The sequence below is a fragment of the Scyliorhinus torazame genome, chromosome 10 (genome assembly GCF_047496885.1).
Source record: "Scyliorhinus torazame isolate Kashiwa2021f chromosome 10, sScyTor2.1, whole genome shotgun sequence".
NCBI classification, from domain to species: Eukaryota; Metazoa; Chordata; class Chondrichthyes; order Carcharhiniformes; family Scyliorhinidae; genus Scyliorhinus; species Scyliorhinus torazame.
This window is the reverse complement of record NC_092716.1, coordinates 190,785,927-190,813,007: the sequence shown is the minus strand read 5'-3', so window position 1 is coordinate 190,813,007 and position 27,081 is coordinate 190,785,927. Positions and strand designations below refer to the sequence as shown.

General features: G+C 47.5%; 1 protein-coding gene across 1 annotated transcript in view; it reads right to left on the bottom strand.

Annotated features, from left to right (window-relative positions):
• LOC140384457 (F-actin-monooxygenase mical2-like) overlaps positions 1 to 27,081 on the bottom strand; it is a 371,552-nt gene that overhangs the window by 244,635 nt on the left and 99,836 nt on the right. The window contains exons 9-11 of the mRNA XM_072466174.1: positions 25,677 to 25,792; positions 3,024 to 3,150; positions 2,144 to 2,234 (exon numbers count right to left, since the gene is read on the bottom strand). Of these exons, the coding sequence (XP_072322275.1) occupies positions 2,144 to 2,234; positions 3,024 to 3,150; positions 25,677 to 25,792 (334 nt within the window). The remainder of the gene's footprint in view (positions 1 to 2,143; positions 2,235 to 3,023; positions 3,151 to 25,676; positions 25,793 to 27,081) is intronic.

Sequence of the window (27,081 nt, the reverse complement as noted above, 5' to 3'; positions counted from 1 at the left end):
CTGTCTGCATCACTCGATTCCCTTTCTCCTTCACATGTACATAAAGCGTCCCTTAAAAGTATCAATGCTTTCTGCCTGACTACTCCATATCGCAGAGAGTTTGATATTCCCACCACGCCCTACATAACAAAATTCTTTCAGAATATTTTAATGTCAATTACTATCTTAAACAGTATTTATGCTCCTTTGTTCTGGATTCAACTGCAGTCTCCCTATATCCATCTCATCAAAATCATTCTAAAGATCACTTTTTTCATAATAACAAGCCCCCACCTAGCCTGCATAATCTTACCTGATCTCCCTCAATTTGGTTTAACATCATTGCAAATCTTCTTCCTGTGCTTCAATATCCTTATTCTAGGACGGAGACCAGAGCTATATGCAGAACCTCAAGTCTGCTCCATCAAATAGTTTGAAAATCCTCAGACTAAATTTAACGGATAAGGTACATTGACAGGATGAGATGAAATGGGGACCAGCATAGACCAGTTGGGCTGAATGGCCTGCTTTAGTGCTGTGAAGACAAATATGTTTGTTTGTTTGTTTCGTACCTCCACACACATTATTTCCCCTTTGGGGGAGTGCTGGAAGGGTTAACAGGCTCTTTATCAATCTGATGAGCCCTCCAGTGTGACTTCAAGGCCGAGCTTCTTGCTCAGAGGCCGGCGTGCTGCCAACAAGACCTGGAAACCGCTGTTGCCAATGCCAACGGACGAAAGTCCACAAGACTTTCCTCTGCCTGCTTTTCTGGAATGGGGTGGTGAACGTGTTAAAACCTGCCTACAAGAGGAAGATCAGCATTCCAGGACCTGTGGACAGCCATCCCGAAGGTCTCACTTCCTCACCCCATTTGTTTGCCCTCCTCAAATGCATGACCCCACACTTTGAATTCCATTTACCACTTCTCTGCTCACTCAACAAAACCATTGATATCATTTTGGAGTCAACAGCTATCCTCTTTACCGTTAACTACACAGCCAATTTTTGTGTCATCTGAAAATTCCCCAATCATTTATTTTTTTATAAACTTAGAGTACCCAATTATTTTTTTAAAAATAAACTTAGAGTACCCAATTTTTTTTTTTTGTTTTAAATTAGGGGGCAATTTAGCATGGCCAATCCACCTAACCTGCATCCGCTATTACTCCCACACCCCCGGCTTCCTTCAAAAGCCTGGGATACAGTCCATCTGGCCCTGGTGGCTATCCAGTTTCAAGGCTCCTCCAGTACTTCCTCTCTCACTATGCTTATTATATCCAATATTTCACATTCCCCTCTTCAACGAGACTGCCTGAATTATCCCTCTCCTTAATGAATACAAAGTACTCAGAAAGCCTTGCCCACAACCTCTAAATCAACCCATAAGTTATCATGGCATCTCGGACAGGCCCCTAACTTTTTCTTAGTTATTATCTTGCTCTTATTGTATTGGTAAAACATCTTGGGATTTTCTTTAATTTTTCCTGCCAGTATTTTTTCCATATCCCCTCTTTGCGTTCCTAATTTCCATTTTTCCTTCACCCCTGTCTTTTCTATACTCCTCTCAGCTTTCTATAGCATTGAGTCTTTTGTGACTATCATAAGTTTTCCTTTTCTGCTTAATCTTGGCCTGTATGCATCTGGACAACCAGGGGGCTTGAGATTTGGTTCCACACCTTTTCTTGTGGGGACATGTCTATACATGCCTGTAGAATTTCACCTTTGAATACCTTCCACTGATTTGATGGCGGGTGCGGACATGACTGGTCGAAGGGCTTCTTTCCGTGTTGTAAAAACTATGATGCTATGACACTGCCTTTCCTTCTCGTAGCTGTACCCAATCCACTCTTGCCAGCTCCCTTCTCAGCTTTGTAAAGTTTGTCTCTCACCCTCAATTTAGAAATGTTACCCCAGTTCTATCTTTGTCCTTTTCCATAATGATGCCAAATCTAACTACATTATGCTCACTATCTCCAAAATGCTCCCCCCACTGCTTTCATCCACTTGCCCAGCTTCATTTCTCAAGAGTAAATCTAGAATTGCACCCCCTCACATTGGGTTTGCTACGTGCTGACTAAAAAAGTTCTCTTGGCCACAGTTAAGAATTTTGTGACCTTCACACTGTTCATATCCCAGTTGATATTAGTTGAAAAACATGACTTACCACGACGTGAAACTTTGATAGACCTTCGAATGGAATTTACTCTTTCTAGTGGGCAGTTCTTCAGATCAGTTGTGATGTACAGCTGACGAACCTGAAGGGATTCAAAGGAAATTTTCAGTAAATTCTCTTTTGAACACCACCACCTGCAAGTTTCTCTCTGAGTCACACACTGTCCTCACTTGGAATTACCTTGCCGTTCCCTCAGTGTCGCTGGATTAAAATTCTGCAACTCCCTTCCTAACAGTACAGATGGTGTACCCACAACCACTGCAGCGACTCAAGGTGGCAACTCATTATCCTCTTCTCAAGGGCAATTAGGGATGGAGAATAAATACCAGCCTTGACACTGACTCTCACATCCCAAGAATTTTTTTACAATGACGGCAGGAGAGAATGGTTTGGGGCACAATGTTCTGTGAAGAGACTGACGAAGCTGGAATTGTTCTCATTACATCAGAGAAGGTAGAGGGGCGATTTAATAGAGGTCTTCAAAATTATCAAGGATTTTGATGGAGTAAATAAGGAGAAAATGTTTCCAGTTGCAAGAAGGTCGGCAACCAGAAGAGACAGATTTCAGATGATTGGCCAAAGAACCAAAGGAGACATGAGGAAATCTTTTATTTTAAAATGCAATGGGTTGATGTGATCTAGAATACGCTGTTGAGCAAATAGATTCAATAGTTACTTTCAAAAGAGAATTGGATAAGCACTTGAAGGGAAACATTCATAGGGCTACCGAAGAATAATAGAGCAGTGAGTCTAATTGGATAGCGCTGCCAAAGAGCTAGCACAGGTCCGATGGTCTGAATGGCGACCTTCTGACCTGTAGTATTCTGTGATTCTATACTTTTAACTGATTTATATGTCACATTGAACTTACCTGGTGAAGTTGGACACAGTTTGAGTTGAGGTTGGGGTACCTTGTCCCTGGATCTATTGTGTACTGGTCAAAATTCTTGTTGATGTTTTCTGGTGTAGTTTGAGGTAACAGTCGATAAATACTTTCTCTGGAAAGAGGGGGCAGAAAATTCAACCATGTTTAATAGCTCTATACTTCCCGGCAAAGAAAGATACATGATCTCGGGACACCACAAAATGCATTACAGCCAGTGAACGTGTAGTGGCTGTTGTAAAGTGGAAATACGCAGTCGATTTGCACAAAACGTGGTCCCACAAACAGCAATGTGAGAATGACCAGACAATCTGTTTTCAGTGGCGTTGATTGAGGGATAAATGTTGGCCGGATACAAAGGAGAACTCCCCTGCTCATCTTGGAAACAATGCCCTGAGATCTTTTATGGCCACTTGAGAGAGCAGTTGGGGCCTCAGTTTAATGTCTCATCCAAAGGACTGCAGCTCCAATGGTGCAGCACTGCCCTGGGCGTGGCGGCCTAGGTTATGTGAGGGTTTCGTCGGCTAACACCGGAACGCTGTCCTGTTCAGTGTTGATTCCAAACATGGTGGGAATCCAGAGTGAATAGGAATCAAAGTAAAAACGTCAATATTGAACCATACAAAGATACAACACAGAAGGGGGCCATTCGGCCCATCTTGCCCATGCCAACAAGATGAAGACTATATGAACAGTTAGGCTGGATTTAGCTGCAGTGGTGCTTCTCACCACCTGCTCCACTAGTTAAACTGTTTCCAGCACCCTTCAGTTCAAAATGAGTAGCACCAGAACTTGATGGAAATGTGAGCAGGTAACTGGGATGAGGGCAATAGGGAATCCAGGACCTCAGTGAACATCGGGTCCTTAAACAATAAGATTTTGGGATTGAGAAACATAGGAGCCATGGAGAAGGAAATTGGATGAATTTGAATCAGATCAGATACAGAAAGACAAAAGATAGGGCAGAGTCTCACCACCGTAGGTGATTCTGGAGTGGGAAGACCATTTCTGAATCACAACCCTGATGATGTCCAAGGCCTGCCCACGTATAAGATTTTCCTGGAGTGGCCATTAAACAAGCCTGCTCTGGATCCCCATCCAATTAAAGAGGTCAGGGAGCCTTCATAGGCAGCAGGGCCAATTGGATCTGTAGAGGTGTTGGCAGACTACAACCTTACCAGGAGTTAGTGTTGCTGACATAGGGACCATAAGATATAGGAGCAGAATTAGGCCACTCGGCCCATCGAGTCTGCTCCGCCATTCAATCATGGCTGATATTTTCTCATCCCCATTCTCCTGCCTTCTCCCCATAACCCCTGATCCCCTTATTAATCAAGAACCTATCTATCTCTGTCTTAAAGACACTCAGTGACCTTCTGCGGCAAAGAGTTCCACAGATTCACCTGGATTCACCTCTGGCTGAAGAAATTCCTCCTCATCTCTGTTTCAAAGGATCGTCCCTTTAGTCTGAGATGGTGTCCTCTGGTTCTAGTTTTTCCCACAAGTGGAAACATCCTCTCCACGTCCACTCTATCCAGGCCTCACAGTATCCTGTAAGTTTCAATAAGATCCCCCCTTAACCTTCTAAATTCCAACGAGTACAGCCCCAGTGTCCTCAACCATTCCTCATACGACAAGTTCTTCACTCCAGGGATCATTCTTGTGAATCCCCTCTGGACCCTTTCCAAGGCCAGCACATCCTTCCTTAGACACGGGGCCCAAAACTGCTCACAATACTCCAAATGGGGTCTGACCAGAGCATTATACAGCCTCAGAAGTACATCCCTGGTCTTGTATTCCAGCCCTCTTGTGCGAGCACCTCAGGCTGGAGGAGCACTCTGAAAAATTAAAACATTGGTAAAAAAAAGAATTGTGGCCACAGCTGTCAGGCCATCATTGTGGAGAGCGAATCCTTCCACAGTGCGGCCTGTGGCTCCCCTGGGGGTGTGAAATTAAAAGGGACGATATTGGTCAGCACCCTGCACCTCCCCCAATAGGGGGCCACCTCCACCCAGCTGCTAGACTTCAGCCTCTTTGGGTGGGCCCATCTGCCGTCGGGAAGATCCCAGTGATCTGACTATTCTGCTCCCAAGTAGGCTTCTGATCGTCAATAAATGGTTATCCTCTGCTGCCAGGTGGGTCGTAGCCATTGCCCTTCAAAATCCTCCTCCAGGCAGATTGCTTAGAGGCAGGAAGGTGTCAGCCTGACACACAACTTTCACAAATGCCCCTTCCTTCCATCGCCAAAGCTGCCTCCACATGACTGGTTAGATTGTGTTCAAAGAGAGGAAAGGAAAGATTAGATTGAGAGGGAAACAGAGACATAACAATTTACTCCCTACAGGATTACAGAAGTTGTTCCTTTTCTGAGTCAGCGTAATTAACTGGCATTGCATCAACAATTATTATGGGCGCGATTTTACAGCCACTCTGCGCCCGAAAAGCAAATCACCGAGGTGCAGCGTGGCCGATAGAAGCCGGGTGACCCGCTCACAGAAGCTGCTCCGCTCACAACACCTTGCAAGATCTAACCCCACCCATTATGGGTGGGATCACGGTTTAACAAATTGCACATTAAAGCGAAACAGCTAGCCTCACTTTAATGTGCAGGTTCCGGAGGAACCCGAGGCGTGGGATCTATCTCCCTTGCCCCGGGTGTGTGCCGTTCAGTACTGGTCCCCACAGACGGGGACCGGACGGAATAGCATTTGTGGGAGTCTCCCAGGAGATCGGCGGGTGAACTCTCCCATTATGCATTGGGGTTTGGGGTCAGGGATCGCTTCGGGAGCTCCAGAGATCAGAACGCCATTTCCGATCTCTCGCTACACTGAGGAGTTCCGACGAGCAGAGTCCCCAGTGCACAAAATGGGTTTGTGTGTTCCCCCGACTGTGCGTTCCTGACTGAGGCCCTCTATCTCACGTGAGTGCCGTTTTATTTCTTTGCACTGCGAGCGCCGGGAAACACGTGGCTAAATGAGCTCGCTATGTTCCCATTGAGTTAAATCCCACCCCATGTCAATAAAAGTGTACTTAAACTGTTAGATTACAGCCCTAATACTCTCTGGCTTGCTTAAAGAGCAATTAATGTGTAACTTCATTAAATTAACACGGCAGTTAAATGCAAGATGCTACCGTGTGAAGTTAACTGCAGAGCAAAGTAAATTGCCGAGCGAGTTTGAAAGATTCACAACACAGGGCATATCTCTACATCCACTTAACCTGCTGTCTGATTTGTGCATTGATAACAGCGTGTGTTAACACAACATTATACTTACAGCAAGTTCCAGCTGTGTTAAATGTACTCTCTCCTCCCACATTCCCCTGCACCCCTCTCTCCCTCCTCCTCCCACCCCACTCTCTCACTCTTCCCCCTCACCGTCCCTCTTTCTCCCTCAAGTCTGCAATTTTTGATATCGACGGAATGGTGCACCAAACCTTTTGTTGTGAGACTGGAGTTCAGTCCTGAGATTCCAGTAAAAACATTGTGCAGTTTCACGCTTTTCAAAATCTCCCCAGACGGCTGGGATGGCAGATGAGTGAAGATAACAAAGCTTTTGCAGCGAAATTCATCAGCACTTATTCGAAATAAAAAACATTCTTGCCATATCTGTAATCTGAATAGATCAGTCCAAACAACATCCTCGGCAGATCAAAAACTCATTCCTGGCAACAGTCCAAAGAACACAACTCAGTCTTCACAACAGTGTATTCTGGTGTGTTTTGTCTGTTGAGGGTCAGGCGCCGTATTGGATACACAGCATCCTGGTTTGATGGTTCCATCTCCACCCAAGGATTCCCAGTTACAGCTTCATTCCTGGCATTCTCAGCTCAAGGTTCATATCGCAACTTAGGGCCTTGAACAATTTTAGTGGGCTACTGTCAGCATTATTCTGCTATCCAACACCCGCGGACACATTCCGCCCTTCCAGCCTTACCCCCAGCTGAACTGTGCCTCAACAACTTCATCTACATGCCTTAACTCCACATCCCTCACTACCCTGAACTAGCATAAAGAATGTTCCAGATTTCCAAGATGGAAGCGTCTCAGATTTCCATTACCCTGTGTATGAAGACTTTGGGCTGGATTCTCTGTTTTTGGGACTGTGTCCCCATGCCGTCGTAAAAACTGTGGACTTTCACGCCAGAAAAATGTGGCGTGAAAGGGCCACATATTCCTAGCTCTGTAGGGGGCTAGCAGTGGACCAGCGGAAAACTAGCAGCTTTTGCTGCAGATACGGGGCCCCGCACTTCCGGGTTGGAGGCCGCGCATGCGCACGGTGGCGGCCTCCAGCAGCCGCGCCATGCTCCATGGCGGACTCAGACCACGGAGCCGGACCCTGAACATAGTGCCCCCGATCGCCCCCTGCGGCCAACCCTGACCCACCCGCCCAGAAATTGCCCGGCCGCTTATAAGACCTCCCCTGCCCTCCGACCAGGGAGGCCACGGACTGAGGCCTCAGCCGTCACTCTTGTATCCCGACCGGCAGGACCATGTTAGATCCACGCCGTCAGGACATTGGTCGGTCAGGGACAAAGAATGGCGGAGCGGGCCTCTACCAATGGCCGCAGGTAGGCGATATGCGGCACGACGTACTCTAGGTACGACGCTTTTCGGGGCTTGGAGAATCGGGGAACCGGCGCCAGTCCCGATTCCAGGTGGGTAATGGATTCTCCGCCCCAGCGCCAGCCGCGATTTCGCTGTCGGGGTGTGGAGAATCCAGCCCAAAGTGTCTCAGCCCTGGACCAGTGGGTGGCACTCTCTTCAAGTCAGAAGGCTGTGGGTTCAATTCAGTCCAGGGACAAAATGTAGGCTGATTTTCCAGTACAGTACTGTGGGAATGCTACACTGTCAGGGATGCTGTCTTCTGGGTTACCCTCTGAGGTGGTCACAAGAGGTGCCATCACACTATTCCGAAGAAGAGCAGGGGAATTGCTGCCAGTGCCCTAAACAATATTTATCCCTCAACCAACATCACTAAAACAGACTGGTCATGATCACATCGCTGAGGGATCTTGCTGTGCATAAATTGGCTGCTTTGCTTCTGTTATGGGCCAGGGTTTAGAGAACCCCAAAGTGTATCATGGAGTTCATCTGACCCACAACCTTTACAAGATTGTGGCATGGGGAGCACACGGCCCACTCTACAGGTGTGGTACAGCAGAAATGGAAAAGTATTTTTTAAAAGCAAAACAATGTGTATTCTATGAACTCAAGTTAACCTTTTTTAAAACATACAATGAACATCTTAGCAACCATCAATGCAAATATAACCCCCAAAGAATACTACACTAAATAATCCTTAAGCTGTCCTTTTAACATCCATAACACTTAAAACAAAACTTTTAACAGAAGCACATCAGGTTAAAGTCACTACTGAGAGCAGTTATTAGTTTTAAATCACCAAAGGATCGATTTACATTCTTTAGATTACAGAGAGAGACTCTAATACACCTTCTGGCTGTGACTTCAGCTATCCAGCTCTGAAAAGGAAACTAAAACACACCCTGCAGCAAACAGCCTAAAGAAAAAGTAAAAAGCTGACAGACAGCCCAGCTCCACCCACTCTCTGACATCACTGCAGTAATAAACACCCATTTCTTAAAGGTACTCTCACTACAGATATTTATATACACATCCATTTCTAAACACCCATTTCTTAAAGGTACTCTCACATGACACCTCCCCCCCAAGAAAAAATAAATAAACCATCAACTTCAAGATGGTTTCATTTTTCACCTTTTCACTATCCTTTAAGAAATGCACACAGTAAATATACTTTTTTGTTTCAAAAAACAACACACGCAAACAGGTATGATAATATAGTCCATTTCTTTTTTTTTCTTCTTCCTCCAACTGAAATTGCTTTCCTTCATCACATTTGTGACAAAGCATCGGCTATCACGTTTTCTCGTCCTGCCACATGTACTATTTTTAAATGAAATGGCTGTAACAATAAACTCCAGCGAAACAGCCTTGCATTGTTATTCCGGAATCGCTCCAAAAACGTCAACGGATTATGATCAATATATATAATGGTGTCAGACAGATTGCTGGTCACATAAATGTGAAAATGTTGCAAAGCTAGCACCAAACTCAACGTCTCCTTCTCAATCGTTGAATAATTTTTCTGGTGAGAATTCAATTTCTTTGAAAAATAACCAATAGGCCGCTCTAGCCGTTCGTCGTCGTCTTGTAAAAGCACCACACCTACACCCACATCACTCACATCAACAGCCACTTTGAATGGTTTCGTATAATTTGGGATGGCTAACACAGGAGCAGTGGTTAACACAGCCTTCAGGCGGTCAAATGCCTGTTGACACTCCGCTGTCAACTGGAATTTGTTACGCTTCTTGAGCAAGTCCATCAGTGGAGCGACCACACTGCTGAAATTCAGTACAACTTTCCGGTAAAATCCATTCAAACCAAGAAATCACATTATTTCCCGTCGTGTAGAGGGTATCGGAAACTCCCCAGTAACTTTTGTTTTCACATCCCGGGGGACCATTCGACCCTGTCCAATTGTATGGCCAAGGAAAGTGACTTGGGCTTTTCCAAATTCACTTTTGGCTAGGTTTATCACCAAACCCGACTCCTGAAGTCGATCGAATAACTCCATCAGATGTTTTAAATGTTCTTTCCATGTCTGGCTGAAAATTACCAGATCGTCGATGTATACCGCACAATTGGGAAATCCTGAAACAACTTTGTTAGTTAACCGTTGAAATGTGGCTGGGGCGTTTTTCATGCCAAATGGCATAACTTTGAATTGGAATTACATAAGCTGAAATCTCCTTCGCCCTTTCAGATAAAGGTACCTGCCTTTAAGTAAGGTACCTTTAAGTAAATCCAGTTTGGAAATAAAAACTGATTGTCCCACTTTCTCAATGCAATCCTTCAAGCGTGGGATAGGATAAGAGTCCGTTCTTGTAACTGCATTAACCTTTCTATAGTCCACACACAACTGTTGGGTACCATCTGGTTTAGGCACCATCACTATGGGTGAGCTCCATTGGCTACAACCCACTTTAATTATGCCATTTTTAAGCATACTCTCAATCTCTTTGTTAACCTGTGCCAATTTTAAAGGGTTAAGTCTGTATGGATGTTGTTTGATTGTGTTATGGGCGAGGCCTTTCAGAACCCCTAAATGTATCATGGAGTTCAACCAACCTCTCCCTTTAATGGATTTGTTGCTTTTCCGAGCACATGGCTTTTTCCCTAGGTGTGGGATTACAATTATGGACACGTGGGTTTTTAAACACAAAACACTGTTTATTCCATGAACTCAACTTAACATCTTAAATAAACATTGGATCTCTTAACACCCCTTACTTCAAAGATAACTCAGAAAATATTGCAACAGTAAATACTTCCTTAAAATGTTCCTTCAAACTTCCAAGAGACTTAACACCTTTAAACAGTATCACATCAGGTTAAAGCATATATATATTTTCTGTAGAATGGCAGAGATATATTAGCTTGGTTGATTTCAGCTCCAGCACCTTGCTTTTCTTCATGCAGCTCTCTGGAACCCCACAGACACACCCAAATTGCTTTCTCAAACCTGGCTTTCTACTTTTTAAACAGCTCACAGCAAAACAGCCAAGCACTTTTAAACTGCTCTCAGCAAAACCAGCCAGGTTCTTTTTTTAGCTGCTCTCAGCAAAACCAGCCAGGTTCTTTTCAAAACTGAAACTAAAAACCTGCAAAACACAGACTGCAAAATGGCTGAACTGAGCTGAGCCCCACCCACTCTCTGCCATCACTGTTTTCTTAAAGGAACATTGCTTAAACATCCATGTCTTAAAAGTACTCTCACATGACAATTGGAACAGTATTTCCCACATCTACATCATGTGTAGCCATTTTAGTACTTCCCAATTTATCTCCACTCACTTGCCCACGTGATATCAATAACTCTTTCAGGTCAGTCCGTTTTTCCTCTGGAAGGTAACTTAACAATTTATCCCAATTTTTAAGAACATCCTCGTTTTCCAATTTAATTTGAGGTATGTCAAGTTCACAGACATCTGGATTTGGTTCGTCACTTTAGTTAGAATCATTAAAACCTCCTTCTTTTTCTCTCCTTCCCTGTCAAAGTACCTTTTAAGCATATTCACATGACACACTAGGTGAGTTTTCCTTCTATCCGGCATTTTTACCACATAATTCATCTCACTTAATTTCCTTTCAATCTGATAAGGTCGACAAAACCTTGCTTTTAAAGGTTCACCTACCACTGGTAACAACACTAAAACTTTATCTCCACTGGCAAAACTACGAACTTTGGATTTCTTGTCCGCTACCCATTTCATCACATTTTTTGCAACTTTTAAATGTTGTCTAGCCAAATCACCTGCTCTATTTACTCGTTCCCTAAAATCTGACACGTAATCCAAAAATGGAATTTCTGATTTCTTACTCACCAAACTTTCCTTAATCAATTTAAGTGGTCCTCTTACCTCATGACCAAAAATTAGTTCAAAAGGACTAAATTTAGTTGACTCATTAGTCAATTGCAAACAGTACAAATGGAATTCCTTAATCCCAATCCTCTGGATAATCATGACAATAAGCCCTCAACATTGTCTTTAATGTCTGATGCCACATTTCTAATGCTCCCTGCGATTCTGGATGGCCTGCAGTTGATTTAAATTGTTTTATTCCTAAACTATCCAGAACTTTGTTAAATAACATTGAGGTAAAATTCAATCCTTGATCCGATTCAATTTCTGTGGGTAGTCCATATCTAGTAAAGAATTTAAGTTACTCCGCCACAATCTTTTTAGCTGTAATATTACGGACTGGAATGGCCTCTGGAAACTTAGTAGACACATCCATTACAGTCAAAAGATATTGATTCCCACTTTTCGTTTTAGGAAGCAGTCCTACGCAATCAATTAGGACCCTTGTAAAAGGTTCCTCAAATGCTGGAATGGGTATTAGGGGTGCTCATCACTGCTTGAGGTTAATTTAACTACATCTTTATGTAGTCCAGGCCAATAAAAATGTTATTGGATTTTAGCTTGAGTTTTCCTTATTCCCAAATGACCTCGCATCTTTCCACTGAAGGAGAATCCTTCGCCGGGCTACCAGGGACGCAAAGGCCAGAATTCCGGCCTCTTTCGCCTCCTGCACTCCCTGCTCCTCTGCCACCCCAAATATTGCGAGCCCCCAGCCCAGTCTGACCCTGGATCCTACCACCCTCGACACCGTCCTCGCTACGCCCTTCCAAAATTCCTCCCGCGCTGGGCATGCCTAGAACATATGGGTGTGATTCGCTGGGCTCCCTGAGCACCTAACACACCAGTCCTCGCCCCCAAAGAACCGGCTCATCCTTGTCCCGCTCATGTGTGCCCTGTGCAGCACCTTAAACTGTATGAGGCTGAGCCTCGCGCACGAACAGGAAGAATTCACCCACCCTAGGGCATCTGCCCACGTCCCCTCTTCGATCTCCTCTCCCAACTCCTCCTCCCACTTACCTTTCAACTCCACCACCGAGGCCTCCTCCTCCTCCTGTATCACCTGGTAAGTTTCCGAGATCTCCCCCCCTCCCCCGCCCCCCGAGAGCACCCTGTCCTGTACTGTGTGTGGCAGTAGCCGCGGGAATTCCACCACCTGCCATCTGGGAAACGCCCTTACCTGTAAGTCCCTGAAGATGTTCCCCGGGGGGGAGCCCGTACCTCTCCTCCAGCTCACCCAAGCTCGCGAACTTCCCGTCCACAAACAGGTACCCCAACTTTTGTATCCCTGCCCTGTGCCACCCCGAAAATCCTCCACCTGTTCTTCCTGGGGCGAACCGGTGGTTCCCCCGTAATGGGGTCCACGCCGAGGCCCCAACTTCCCCCCCTATGCCGCCACCACTGCCCCCAAATTATGAGGGCCGCCACCACCACCGGGCTCGTGGTATACCTCCTTGGAGGGAGCGGCAGCGGCGCCGTTGCCAGTGCCCCCAGATTCGTACCCACACAGGACGCTGTCTCCAGTCTCTTCCATGCAGCCCCCCCCCTCAATCACCCACTTGCGCACCATCGTCGCATTGGCAGCCCAGTAGTATCCACAGAGGTTGGGCAGTGCCAGCCCCCCCCTATCTCTACTCCGCTCCAGGAACACCCTTCTCACCCTCTGAGTCCCTCGCGCCCACACAAACCCCATTATACTCCTGTTAACCCGCCTGAAAAAAGCCTTCGGGATAAACACGGGGAGGCACTGGAACAGGAACAAAAGCCTTGAGAGCACCGTCATTTTGATTGACTGCACCCTACCCACCAAGGACAGCGGCAACGCGTCCCACCTCTTGAACTCCTCCTCCATTTGCTCCACCAGCCTTGTAAAGTTAAGCCTATGCAGGGCCCCCCAGCTCCTGGCCACCTGGACCCCCAAATATCTGAAGCTCCTCTCCGCCCTTTTTAATGGGAGCTCGCCAATCCGCCTCTCCTGGTCCCCTATCTGAACTACGAACAGCTCGCTCTTCCCCATATTGAGCTTGTACCCCGAAAAGTCCACGAATTCCCTAAGGATCCTTATTACCTCTGGCATTCCTCCCACCGGGTCCGCCACATACAGCAGCAGGTCGTCCGCATAAAGCGACACCCTATGCTCCTCCCCACCCCGCACCAACCCCCTCCAGTTCCTCGACTCTCACAGTGCCATAGCCAGGGGTTCAATCGCCAGTGCGAAGAGCAGGGGGGACAGGGGACACCCCTGTCTCGTCCCTCGGTGCAACCGAAAGTACTCGGACCTCCTCCTATTTGTGGCCACACTCGCCATCAGGATCTCATACAACAGCCTAACCCACCTGACAAACCCCTCCCCAAACCCGAACCTCTTCAGCACCTCCCACAGGTAACCCCACTCTACCCTATCAAAGGCTTTCTCAGCGTCCATCGCCACCACTATCTCCACCTCCCCCTCCCTCGCCGGCATCATGATAACGTTCTAAAGCCTCCGCACATTTGCGTTCAACTGTCTCCCCTTCACAAACCCCGTCTGGTCTTCATGGATGATCTGCGGCACACAATCCTCAATCCTCGTGGCTAAGGCCTTCGCCAGCAACTTGGCATCTACATTTAGCAAGGAAATCGGTCTGTAAGACCCACATTGTCTTGATCCTTGTCCCGCTTCAGGATCAAGGAGATCAGTGCCCGGGACAGCGTCGGGGGTAAAGCCCCCCCCTCCCCTGCCTCATTAAAGGTCCTAACCAACAGCAGGCCCAACAGGTCCATATATTTTTTATAGAACTCGACCGGGGAACCGTCCGGCCCCGGTGCCTTCCCCGCCTGCATGCTTCCTATCCCTTTGATCAGCTCCTCCAGCCCAATCGGGGCCCCCAGACCCACCACCAGTCCCTCTTCCACCTTTGGGAACCTCAATTGGTCCAGGAAGCAGCCCATCCCTCCCTCCTACCGTGAGGGCTCGGATCGGTACAATTCCTCGTCGAAGTCCCTGAAGACCCCATTGATGCCAACCCCACTCCGCATCACGCTCCTTCCCCTGTCCTTAACTCCCCCGATCTCCCTAGCTGCGTCCCGCTTCCGAAGCTGATGCGCCAGCATCCGGCTTGCCTTTTCCCCATACTCGTAGACCGTCCCCTGGGCCTGCCTCCACTGCACCTCTGCCTTCCTAGTAGTCACCGGGTCGATTTCTGCCTGGAGGCTGCGCCTCTTCCTCAACAATCCTTCCTCAGGCTCTTCCGCATACCTCCTGTCTACCCTCACCATCTCCCCCACCAGCCTCTCCCTCTCCCCCCGCTCCCTCCGCTCCTTGTGGGCCCTAATGGAGATCAGCTCTCCCCTCACACCGCCTTCAGTGCCTCCCATACCATCCCCACTCGGACCTCCCCGTTGTCGTTGGTCTCCAAGTACCTCTCTATACTTCCTTGGACCCGCTCGCTCACCTCCTCGTCCGCCAACAGCCCCACCTCCAAGCGCCACAGCGGGCGCTGGTCCCTCTCCTCCCCCATCTCCAAGTCCACCCAATGCGGGGCGTGGTCCAAAATGGCTATTGCCGAATACTTGGTATCCTCTACTCTCGCTATCAGCGCCCTACTCAAAATGAAAAAGTCGTTTCGAGAATAAGCCTTATGGACATGTGAGAAGAATGAAAATTCCCTAGCCCCCGGCCTTGCAAATCTCCAAGGATCCACCCATCCCATTTAGTCCATAAATCCCCTCAACAGTCTAGCCGCCGCCGTCCTAGACCTGGAGCGATCCAGTGCAGGATCCAACACCGTGTTAAAGTCTCCCCCCATTATCAGGCCCCCCACTTCCGTCTGGGATCCGACCCAACATACGCCGCATAAAACCCGCATCATCCTCGTTCGGAGCATACACATTGACCAGTACCACCCTCTCTCCCTGCAACTTACCACTTACCATTATGTACCTACCGCCATTATCTGCCACAATGCTCGACACCTCGAATGACACCTTCTTTCCCACCAAGATCGCCACCCCTCGATTTTTGGCATCTAGCTCCGAGTGAAACACCTGACCTACCCACCCTTTCCTCAGTCTTACCTGGTCTGCCACCTTCAGGTGTGTCTCCTGGAGCATAACCACATTTGCCTTGAGCCCCTTCAGGTGCGCGAACACGCGGGCCCGCTTAACCGGCCCATTCAGTCCCCTTACATTCCAGGTTATCAGCCGGATCAGGGGGCTACCCGCACCCCTCCCCCGCCGACTAGCCATGACCCCTCCTCGGCCAGCCACGCGCCCGCATCCCACACCCGGCCCGTTCCCCACAGCGGCATACCCCAGTCTCGACCACCCCCCACTCGCTCCAGCTCCTCCTTGACCTTAGCAGCAGCAACTCGATTCTCCCCCCCCCCCCCCACCCCCCCCCCCCACATCCCGGTTAGGATCCATCCTAGCTGGTTTACTCCCCCCATTGCACTTCCGCAAGTCAGCTGACTCCTGCTGACCCCGGCCACTCCCGACTCCCCTTCGACTCCTCCCATTGTGTGGCACACCCTCCTTTCCCGCTCCCCATCCACAGGCTCTCCCCATCCCCCCTCCGTTCTAAGCGCGGGAAACAATCGTTGCTTCCCCGCCCTGGCCCCGCCCCCCCCAGTCTTCGGCGCGGGAAAAAAGCCCACGCTCTCCACCTACCAGGCCCCGCCACCAACCAAAGCAGTGGCCAACCTGCCCCATCCACCCTCCCCAACCCGAAAGAGAAAAACACAGAGAAAAAGAAACCCAAAACAATGCAAAGGCCCCCCCCCACCGCCCGAACAAAAAACAGGCATAACATATCCACCGCAGTCCCCAATCGCCCATCCCGACCCTCAGTCTGTGTCCAGCTTCTCGGCCTGAACAAAGGTCCACGCCTCCTCCGGAGACTCAAAATAATGGTGCCGGTCCTTGTAGGTAATCCACAATCGCGCCGGCTGCAACATGCCAAACCTCACCCCCTTCCTGTGCAGCACCGCCTTCGCTCGATTGTACCCGGCCCTCCTCTTCGCCACCTCCGCACTCCTGTCCTGATATATCCGAACCTCCGCGTTCTCCCACCTGCTGCTCCTCTCCTTCTTGGCCCACCTGAGCACACACTCCCGATCGACGAACCGATGGAACCGCACCAGCACCGCCCACGGAGGCTCGTTAGCCTTGGGCCTCCTCGCCAACACTCTATGGGACCCTTCCAGCTCCAAGGGCCCTTGGAAGGACCCCGCTCCCATCAGCGAGTTTAACATGGTGACCACATAGGCCCCCACGTCCGGCCCCTCCAGCCCCTCCGGGAGGCCCAGAATCCGCAGATTCTTCCGCCTCGACCGATTCTCCATCTACTCGAACCGCTCCTGCCATCTCTTGTGGAGCGCCTCGTGCGCCTCCACCTTTACCGCCAAGCCTAAGATCTTGTCCTCATTGTCAGAGATCTTTTGTCGAGCCTCTCAGATCGCCACCCCTTGGGCAGTCTGTGTCTCCAGCAGCTTATCAATAGAAGCCTTCATCGGGTCTAGCAGGTCCGTTTTAATCTCTCTGAGGCAGCGCTGGATACCCTCCTGTTGCTCCTCCGCCCACTGCCTCCACGTTGCCTGGTCTCCGCCCGCCACCATTTTGTCTTTCTTCCCTCCCTTCTTCTGGTCCACCACCACCTTTTATGTCGCCCCGCTCCTAGTTAAACCCATATACTGACGGGGAGCTATTATTAACTCCTTCCCACACCGGGAAACGTCGAAAAAGTGCCCTTGGGGGCCCTGAAAAGAGCCCAAACGTCCGTTTTTGCGGGAGCCGCCGAATGTGCGACTTAGCTCCACATAGCCGCAACTGGAAGTCGGGAGGGAATCCTTTTGGCAGTGTTCGCTTCACCAATCTGCCCCAAAAAGCCTGTGGAAACTCCTGAAAAAGGTCTGAGAGTCCGTTCCAGACGGGAGCTGCCGAATGCGTGACCTACTCCTCTATGGCCGCCACTGGAAGCCTCGTCCCCGCTTCTTCAATGGCCTTGGTAGATCTTTTCACAGTTGTTCCCTCTGCTGCTAGAATTCACCTTTAATAAGGGCCCTCAAGTCAGCTTGCAGCCTTAAGCTTGCCCTTCCCCCGCCTGCATGCTGGTAGAGGCCCCTCTCTCCCCTGCAGTTACAGCGAAATCTTTTACTGTTTCTGCCGGGTCTGGTAACCAAGAGACATACCATTCCTGGGGGACACTGTCAGGGGAATGTTGCAGTCTTCTTCCCATACCGGGAAATGTCAAACAAATGCCGTGGGGGCCCTGTAAAGAGCCCAAAAGTCCGTTCCAAGCGGGAGCTACCGAATATGCGACCTAGCTCTGCATAGCCGCACCCGGAAGTCCCCACTGGTACCTCATGTGCAACTCGCAACACCTCCTTTCTATACCCTACCGGCAATACTACTTGATGACTTCTGCCCACTTTTCATCCGCCTGCATATGTAAAGGTCTCCATTTTCTCATCAAGGCATCACTTTTACGGTAATAACACTCTGGTATACACTCAGATTCCTCCTCCGTATATGCTTTCTGATACATCCGTTTTATTTCTATATCTTTCTGTTGTAACTCCGCCAATTTTCCTGAACTAAAAATATCCGCCTCATCCTCCACTTGTTCTTGTTCTTTTTCAACCATCTGATCAAAAATCGTTTCTGATAATTGCACTTCAACTTCATCTTCACTCTTTGATTTCTCCTCTTGTCTTAACCTGTGACTTTGCGACCTTGTTACGACCCAATCCGGAAAAATCCCAGGATATTCGTCCTTCAACTCTTCAGTTGTCCGATTTTCCACTGGCTTATCAACCACAGTAGGCATCACTCCCACCTGCGATTCAGCTATATCATTACCCAAGATAAACTGTATTCCTGGACAAGAAAGTTTCTCGATTACTCCTCATACCACTTCACCACTCTTCACTGGACTTTCCAACCTTATCCTATCTAATTGAACACTACTCCTCTCATCCTGAAATCCACATATTACCACCTTTTCTGGCAATATTGTTCCCAGACTACATAATTCCTCATCTCTTACCATTAAAGATGGACTAGCTCCCGTATCGCTTAAAATTGTGACTTCAGGACAGCACGGTGGCACAGTGGTTAGCATTGCTGCCTCACGGCTCCAAGGTCCCAGGTTCAATCCCAGCTCTGGGTCTCTGTCCTTGTGGAGTTTGTACATTCTCCCAGTGTTTGCGTAGGTTTTGCCCCCACAACTCAAAGATGTGCAGGCGAGATGGATTGGCCACACTAAATTGCCCCTTAATTGGAAAAAATGAATTGGGTACTCTAAATTTTTTTTATTTTTTTAAAAATTGTGACTTCTTTACCTACTCCTCCTGATACACATGAGTAAACTTTACCCACACAAGTAAATTCTTTAAAGAGATCTGGCATCTTCTTATCAATCACCTCTTGATCAGGCTGTGCAATCTTTTGCACCTCCTTCGCTTCCCTTGGGCTTTCCTTTACCACTTTAACAAACCCCACTGTCTTATCCTGTTTTACCATATCAGCCTTCCCAGTGCTTTTCTTCAACCACCAACACTATGACTTTACATGGCCTAGTTTATTGCAGTGAAAACATTTGAAACTTTTCATGTCTCTTCCACCCTCCTGGATTTCTTTTTTAATCTGAGGTACGCTCTCCTTATTATCTCCCATTAGATCACCTTTACCACTTGAGTATTTCTCATGTCCCCAGTTTTTATCCTTCAAAGGCTGAAATGGATGTCGGAAACCAAGCTTTGATTTCTGAACTAATTCATAATCATCTGCCATTTATGCTGCTAATCTCTGCACTTCCACATGAATTCTCACTACATCAGGAATTGAATTTTTAAACTCCTCCAAAAGTATAATTTCTCCGAAAGCTTCATACGTTTGGTCTATTTTCAAAGCCCTTATCCACCTATCAAAATGACTCTGTTTGATCCTTTCAACTCCATGTATGTTTGACCAAATTCTTTCCTTAAATTTCTAAACCTTTGTCTGTAAGCTTCAGGCACTAGTTCATATGCACCTAAGATAGATTTTTTCACCTGCTCATACGTCCCAGATACCTCCTCCGGTAGTGATGCAAACACTTCACTAGCCCTATCTATTAGCTTTGTTTGAATCAGTAATACCCACATATCCTGTGGCCATTTCATTTGTATAGCTACCTTCTCAAATGAAACAAAAAAGGCTTCTCCCTCCTGCTCGACAAACCTTGGACATATTTAAATAGATTCCCACCAAGCCTTCGACTATGATGCTCTTTCTCACTATCCTCATCAATATCCACCAACTGTACGTTTCCCTTTACGTCTGCCAATTTTAACTGACTGTCATGTTTCAAGGTCATTTTCTGAAGTTCAAACTCTCTCTATCTTTTTCCCTGATCTGTATCTCCTTTCTCTTTCTTTTTGTTCTGCTAGGGCTATTCTTTCTGTTTTCCTTTCTTCTCTCTATTTTTCCTCTCTCTCTTTCTCTTTCTTTTTCCTCTCTCTCTCTTTCGTATTCAAGCTGCTTTAATTCTATCTCATTTTCCATTTGCTTAAACTGAAATACCACACCTGAAAAGCAACCACAATACGCTCACCCCTCACTGTCTTTAAGGTCACTAAGCCAATCCAATAGATAGACTTTTATCCCCCTAGAGCCCCCAATTTGTTATGGGCCAGGGTTTAGAGAACCCCAAAGTGTATCATGGAGTTCACCTGACCCACAAATTTTACTAGATTGTGGTCTGGGGAGCATACGGCCCACTCTACGGGTGTGGTACAGCAGAAATGGAAAAGTATTTTTTTAGAACAATGTTTATTCTATGAACATAAGTTAACCTTTTTAAAACATACAATGAACATCTTAGCAACCACCAATGCAAATATAACCCCCAAAGAATACAACACTAAGTAATCCTTAAGCTGTCCTTTTAACATCCATAAAACTTAAAACAACACTTTTAACAGAAGCACATCAGGTTAAAGTCACTACTGAGAGCAGTTATAGTTTTAAATCACCAAAGGATCGATTTACATTCTTTAGATTACAGCGAGAGACTCTAATGCACCTTCTGGCTGTGACTGCAGCTATCCAGCTCTGAAAACGAAACTAAAACACACCCTGCAGCAAACAGCCTAAAACGAAAGTAAAAAGCTGACAGACAGCTCAGCTCCACCCACTCTCTGACATCACTGCCGTAATAAACACCCATTTCTTAAAGGTACTCTCACTACAGATATTTATATACACACCCATTTATAAACACCCATTTCTTAAAGGCACTCTCACATGACACTTCCTTCATTGCAACAGAGATTACACTTCAAAAGTACCTCAGTGGACATAAAGAAGTTTGGGAGGTCCCACGGTTGCATTAGGTGTTGTGTAAATGTACGTAATTGTTTTCTTTTGAAGAAGTGCTTTATAGCATGAACCCTAATGACTTCATGCTCCCTTGGTTCTGGGCTCCTTCGCACACACCAGAGAAAACAGCTTCTCTTTACCCTGCATCATATTATTTCGACAATATGCCTCACCTGCTTTAACAACTCTCTTATTTATTCATTCATGGGATGTGGGCATCGCTGGGCCAGTATTTGTTGCCCATCCCTAATTGCCATTGACCTGGCAATGATGTCCCAAATGCAAACCTGAAGATTTGTTCAATAAAACTGATTATTTGTGGCTGGCATCGGATTACAAAATGAATCAAAGCAATCAAACTTTCACAAATAATATAGAATGTACAGCAAAGAAACAGGCCTTGCAGCCCAACAGTTTTGTGCTAGCTTTATATTCCTCCCCACCCACTTCGTCTCACCCTATCAGCAGATACTCCTATTCCTTTCTTCTCGTGTACCTCGCTCAGCTTCCCTTCCAAATTGACTGGTGCACAAATGTCTGCATGAAAAGGAACCGGTCACCCTTTTCTAGTTCCACCTTAGAGGGCTGATTCTGAATGCCCTCTGAAGTAGCAGCAAGAGATCCCTAATACTAGAGCCTTTGACCACTCCCCGGCCACAACAGCAACAGCAAAAAATAAACCCAGTACGCTTCAGATAATCTGCAGGCCAAACCCCTGGAATTATTTCATACCCAGAGTCTATGTGTTAAGAGTCTGTCCAACTCCATCACTGTGACAGCACAGGTTAATGAAAAACATTCCGGCCTATGTTTGGTATTGGTTTGCGATATTTCTTCATGGCTTGTTTTCCCAGTTGGCAATCTTCGCAATAACACTGCAAAGCCCCATGACGTGATTATTATTCTAAACATTCCGTTGTCACCTAGTAACCACTCATTCTGTAACCGAGTCAGACCCCAAAGTAAACATCCGACTACATAGAATTAACTGCACAAGAACAGGCCATTCAGCCCATTTAGTCTATGCCAGGTGTTTATACTCCACACGGGCCTCCTCGCACCTTACTTCACCTCGCCCTATCAAAATATTCTCCTGTTCCTTCCTCACTTGCGTATTTAACCAGCTTCCCTGAAGTGCATCTATGCTATTCACCTTAACCACCTCTGGTGGCAGCGAGTTTCACGTTGTCGAGAAAAGAACAAAGAACAATACAGCACAGGAACAGGCCCTTCGGCCCTCCAGGCCTGTACCGGTCATGATACCACCCTTGGCCAAAACCCTCAGCACTTCCTAGTGCTGTATTCCTCTATACCCATCATATCCATGTATTGTCAAGAAAAGAACAAAGTTCTTTCCACTCTCTGGGAAAAGATGATTCATCTGAATTTTCTCTTGGATTTGACGGCAATTATCTTATCATTATGGCTCCTAATTCTAGTCTCCCCCAAAAGTTTTTTTTCAATTCCAATTAAGGGGCAGTTTTAGTGTGGCCAATCGACCTACTGCACATCTTTTTGGGTGGTGGGGGTGAGACCCACGCAGACACGAGGAGAATGTGCAAACACCGCACGAACAGTGACCCGGAGCCGGAATCGAACCCGGATCCTCGGCGCCCTGAGGCAGCATTGCCAACCACTGCTGTCTATTTCTTCGGCTTTTCAATTGTTTTGAAAAAATTTGTAACAATCAAACAAGCGCAGAAAGATAGTTATAGATGTCAAAGTACAGCAAAGAACAATAGTCATTACATAATTGGGAACAAATAAGATCGGATGAATCAGGGACAAAATCCCCAACACGTTCGTTCCTCGGATAAATGTCTGCACCAAAATAGGATATAGGCCACATTCTAGGCCTACATCTCACCCACGGCTACAAAACAAAATGACAAAAACAGAAACCAATCCCCGAGAACTCCAGTGCGAAGGGGAAATCTTACTGAGCAATTTAAACTCTTCTCCAGATCCAGGCCGGAACAGGCAGCGAGGACATCTTTGTGATGGCAAAATGACAAAGCCAAAGACAAAGAAAGGGCCAGACAAAACCAAACTCAATACTGAGCCTGGGGTCTCCCATAGAAGAAATAAAAAGAGAGCAAGAGCAAGAATCAAAACTTCCATAATCCCATCTCCTAGCCCTAGGATGTGGACCGACTCACATCGGACTCCCCCACAACACCCCCAAGGGAGGTTCACCCATCCAAGGAGCAACAGGATACTGATCCGATGCCGAGCCTGGTCTCCCAGCACCACAACGAAGAAACATGAAACATTGGAGAGCTGGCTCTAAGGACTCCCGTGGCACCCCAGTCCCTACACCCTCCAAAGCCAAGCTTCGGTCACGTATAGGCTGCAGCACCGCTCCTCCCCTTCAAACCATCCAATCCACTTCCAACAACAGGACCAACACCTCACGCCCCAAAAGGAGAAGAGAAAAAAAGAAACCCTCTTGGGAGGATCACCCCATTTGACACACCACCTACCATCAGTAAAAGGATATTCAGACCGGCCTCATTCACAAGAGCCCTGAGAGCAGTTGGAACAGTCAAAAAGGGAAACCCACAACCAGATAAATGACCGACTCCCCCCCCCCTAAAGGGGAGTCCAACAAACTCCAGTCCTCAACGGAATAATATACAGTCTGCCGGAGCCTGAAGAAAAAGGCACAGTTCAAAAAAACATATAACTCCGGGGGACCTTCCTTGAACATAGCGAGGGCAAATCTAACCTTATCAGCCACCGCTCCGGCTCTGTTCATCCCGTTGACACCCTCCTCGACCTCCGCCGCCAAGGATATGTTAGGATAAAGAAACTGCAAAAATCCTGCAATCATTATTTATCTTAACATGATGAAACCTTAGGGCAGCATGGTGGCACAGTGGGTAGCACTGCTGCCTCACGGTGCCGAGGTCCCAGGTTCGATCCCGGCTCTGGGACACTGTCTGTGTGAAGTTTGCACATTCTCCCCGTGTTTCCGTGGGTTTCACCCCCACAACCCAAAGATGTGCAGGGGAGGTGGATTGCCCCTTAATTGGAAAAAATGAAATCTAAATTTATATAAAAAACAAAATATGATATAACCTTATTAAATCAGGATAACTAATGGTGCAGGACATCACACCCAAAATATTTACTCCCCTGTAAACAAATGAATTGACAACATTAACAGCCAACCACATGACGATCAGGGAGTAAAGTCCAGGATAACAACTGAGAAATGAGGCAGTCATCAGGATAAAGACCACTCCACTGGTGCACAAAGAAAGTAGACATCCAGATAAAGCAGGATCTGAAACGGAGAGAACTCTTCAGGATCTTCCATGGAATCCAACATGCCGACTCGGCTGAGCCCAGGCGGTCAACCACCGAGGCTCCAGCAGAGGGGGATGGCCCAGCCAGCTCAGGCAGCCCTAACCCCTCTTGACCGACAACAGGAAAGGACCACAGTGAACCAGGGTTTGGAAGGTCAAGCCAGCTCCAGGCCGCAAGACAGGATTAAATGTGCTCCATAGAATCCAAGCTCCCCGGCCTCTAGATCAAGACTCCCAAATTATGGCAGCCAGTTCTCAAACTTGGCTGGGAACATCTCTACCACCTCACCGGAGACACCAGGCACGACCAGGCTCTTCACCAGTTCCCCTTTGTCCTCCTCAGAATTCCTCAGGATAGACGACAGGCGGACTTGCACCAGAGAAAATGTTCCCTCTGCTGCAAGAACCTCCTTGTGCGATGCCACCGCCGCCATAAAGACATCTCGCAACAATTAGACTTTAACATCCTGTACTGCAGAGTCAAGACTATTAGACAGATCGCCTCCACCGCTAGCAGCCATCATCTGTTGCTGTGCACCATATTGTCAGGGCGGAAAACCTCTCAAAGGCAGCAACACCACTAAAGACAAGGCCACACCCAACTCCTTCCAACTGCCACGATTTAACAAGGATTAAAACATGTTGTCTCGACTCAAAAGTGCTGAAACATTGACCAACAAATCTCGGCACATAGTAAAAACCATAATAAACCAGAACAAAACATAAAAGAGATGTGCACAAGGATGAAAGATGAGAAGAGCCGGCACTTGGGAAAACACAGCCACTCCCGCGCTCACCCTTCCCCAAAAGTTTAAATATCTGTACATCTAACTGATGAAACGCTTCGTAATCTGAAAGACCTGTAACAGATCATTCCTTACTTCTTTGCCAGCCTTTTCAATCTTTTCGGTATCCAGTTGCAGTCAATGTTAAACCAACTCAGATAACACATCAGTACAGAAACAATTTCAAACGTCCTCCGGAATCTGACAATTTACTTCATAAATATACATGCACAAGCCCCCCCCTCTCTCACATGCCACTCTCTCCCACACCCGCTCTCTCTCATCCCTCACACGTCCCTCCCTCTCACCTCTCACACGCCTCTCATCTCTCACACGCCCCTCACTCGCACCCTTCAAACGCTCCTCCCTCGCACCTCTCACACGCCCCTCCCTCGCACTTCTCACACGCCCCTCCCTCGCACCTCACACGGCCCTCCCTCACGCCCCTCTCCCTCACCTCTCACACGCCTCTCACCTCTCACACGTCCCTCCCTCGCACCCCTCAAACGCTCCTCCCTCGCACCTCTCACACACCCCTCCCTCGCACCTCTCACACGCCCCTCCCTCGCAACTCTCACACGGCCCTCCCTCACGCCCCTCTCCCTCACCTCTCACACGTCCCTCCCTCGCACCCCTCAAACGCTCCTCCCTCGCACCTCTCACACGACCCTCCCTCGCACCTCTCACATGCCCCTTCCTCACGCCCCTCTCCCTCACCTCTCCCTCAACCTCTCTCTCACCTCTCTGCCAAGATCTCCAGAGGTGGTACATCCTCCGCCCACCTCTTCACCATCCAAGCTGTGTCCATAGCTGCCAGGAATCCTCGGGCGCACCCGGTTCCCATTGGCCAGAATGGCTACAATTAATTGAAAGAACACAGGAAGATATGTTAGCAGACAATGCGTCGTATTATTGGTGGCTGTCAAACACAGAGCACTGAGTACAAGCATTTAAAGCATTCATTTTTATCTCGGGGCCTTTTACAATGAGAGATCCACAAGTTGTGGAGAGTGGTCATTCTTCTGACTCGCTGATCAACATCAGCAAAACTACAGTGGGCGAGCTAACATTGGGACTACGATAAAGCTTATCAAGCAGTCTTACCATCATTAACAGTGGCCGGGATTTTCCGCCTGCCCACCTGCGATGTGTTTTACAGCAGCTGAGACAGCTCGCTATTATCCATCAGCAGGATCTTCTGGTTCCCCCCCCATGGTAAATGGTGTTTTGCATGGCTTGACCGCCCTGCCACCAGTGAACCCACCGGTAGCGTGACCGGGAGATTCCGTCGGTGGGAAGGGTTGGAAAATCCCACCCAATGTCACAGCCATTGTTCTGCTGGTAGCACCCTCATCTTAGAGTCAGAAGTTGTGGGTTCAAGTTCCTACCTCAGAGACTTGACCACATAAATCCAGGTCAACATTCCCAATGTGAAAACAGAGGGCAACTAGAGGAATTGTTGCACGGAATTGGTTACAAATCCTTCAAAATACAGTGATAACTACACTTCTTGATGACTACACTTTAGAAGTGGCTGTAAAGCACTTTAGGAGATTCTTAAGATGTGAATAAAAGTTCATTAATGCAAAGCTTTTTTTTTGGATCAAGATAGGAATAAATAGGTTTTAGTCTTAATGGGCTTCCTAAGTATCTAGCATGCAATATCGCAATATCACAATCAGACATTAGTTTTACATCCATGTTACCATTACATTTTTAAAATTCATTGGCAGGTGGTGGACATTGTTGGCAAGGCTAGATTTATTGCTCCTGATCTTGAGGGTCGTCTCCTTGAAAGTCATTTGTTTCTACCACTGAGGGGTTTGCCTGTCGCTTCGGAGGAAACCATATCGTGTGGGGCAGGGGACATGTGTAGGTCAGAACAGATTGGGGCTGGAGATTCACATCCCTGACAGACCCTTGAGAGAAGCTTAGATTTTTTAATGATAAATTGATAGGTTCCTGATACCAGCCCTCAAGGTACACCAGATAATTTGCCAAGTTAAATGGAATGTATTTCCAGTCCACCACAACCTCCTAGTTTGTTGATCCGTCACCCATCATTATCACACCCAACATGTTTCCCTGGCCTGGCAATGATTATTATCTTGGATTTGTGCCAGATGTTTGGAATGGTGCCTGTGT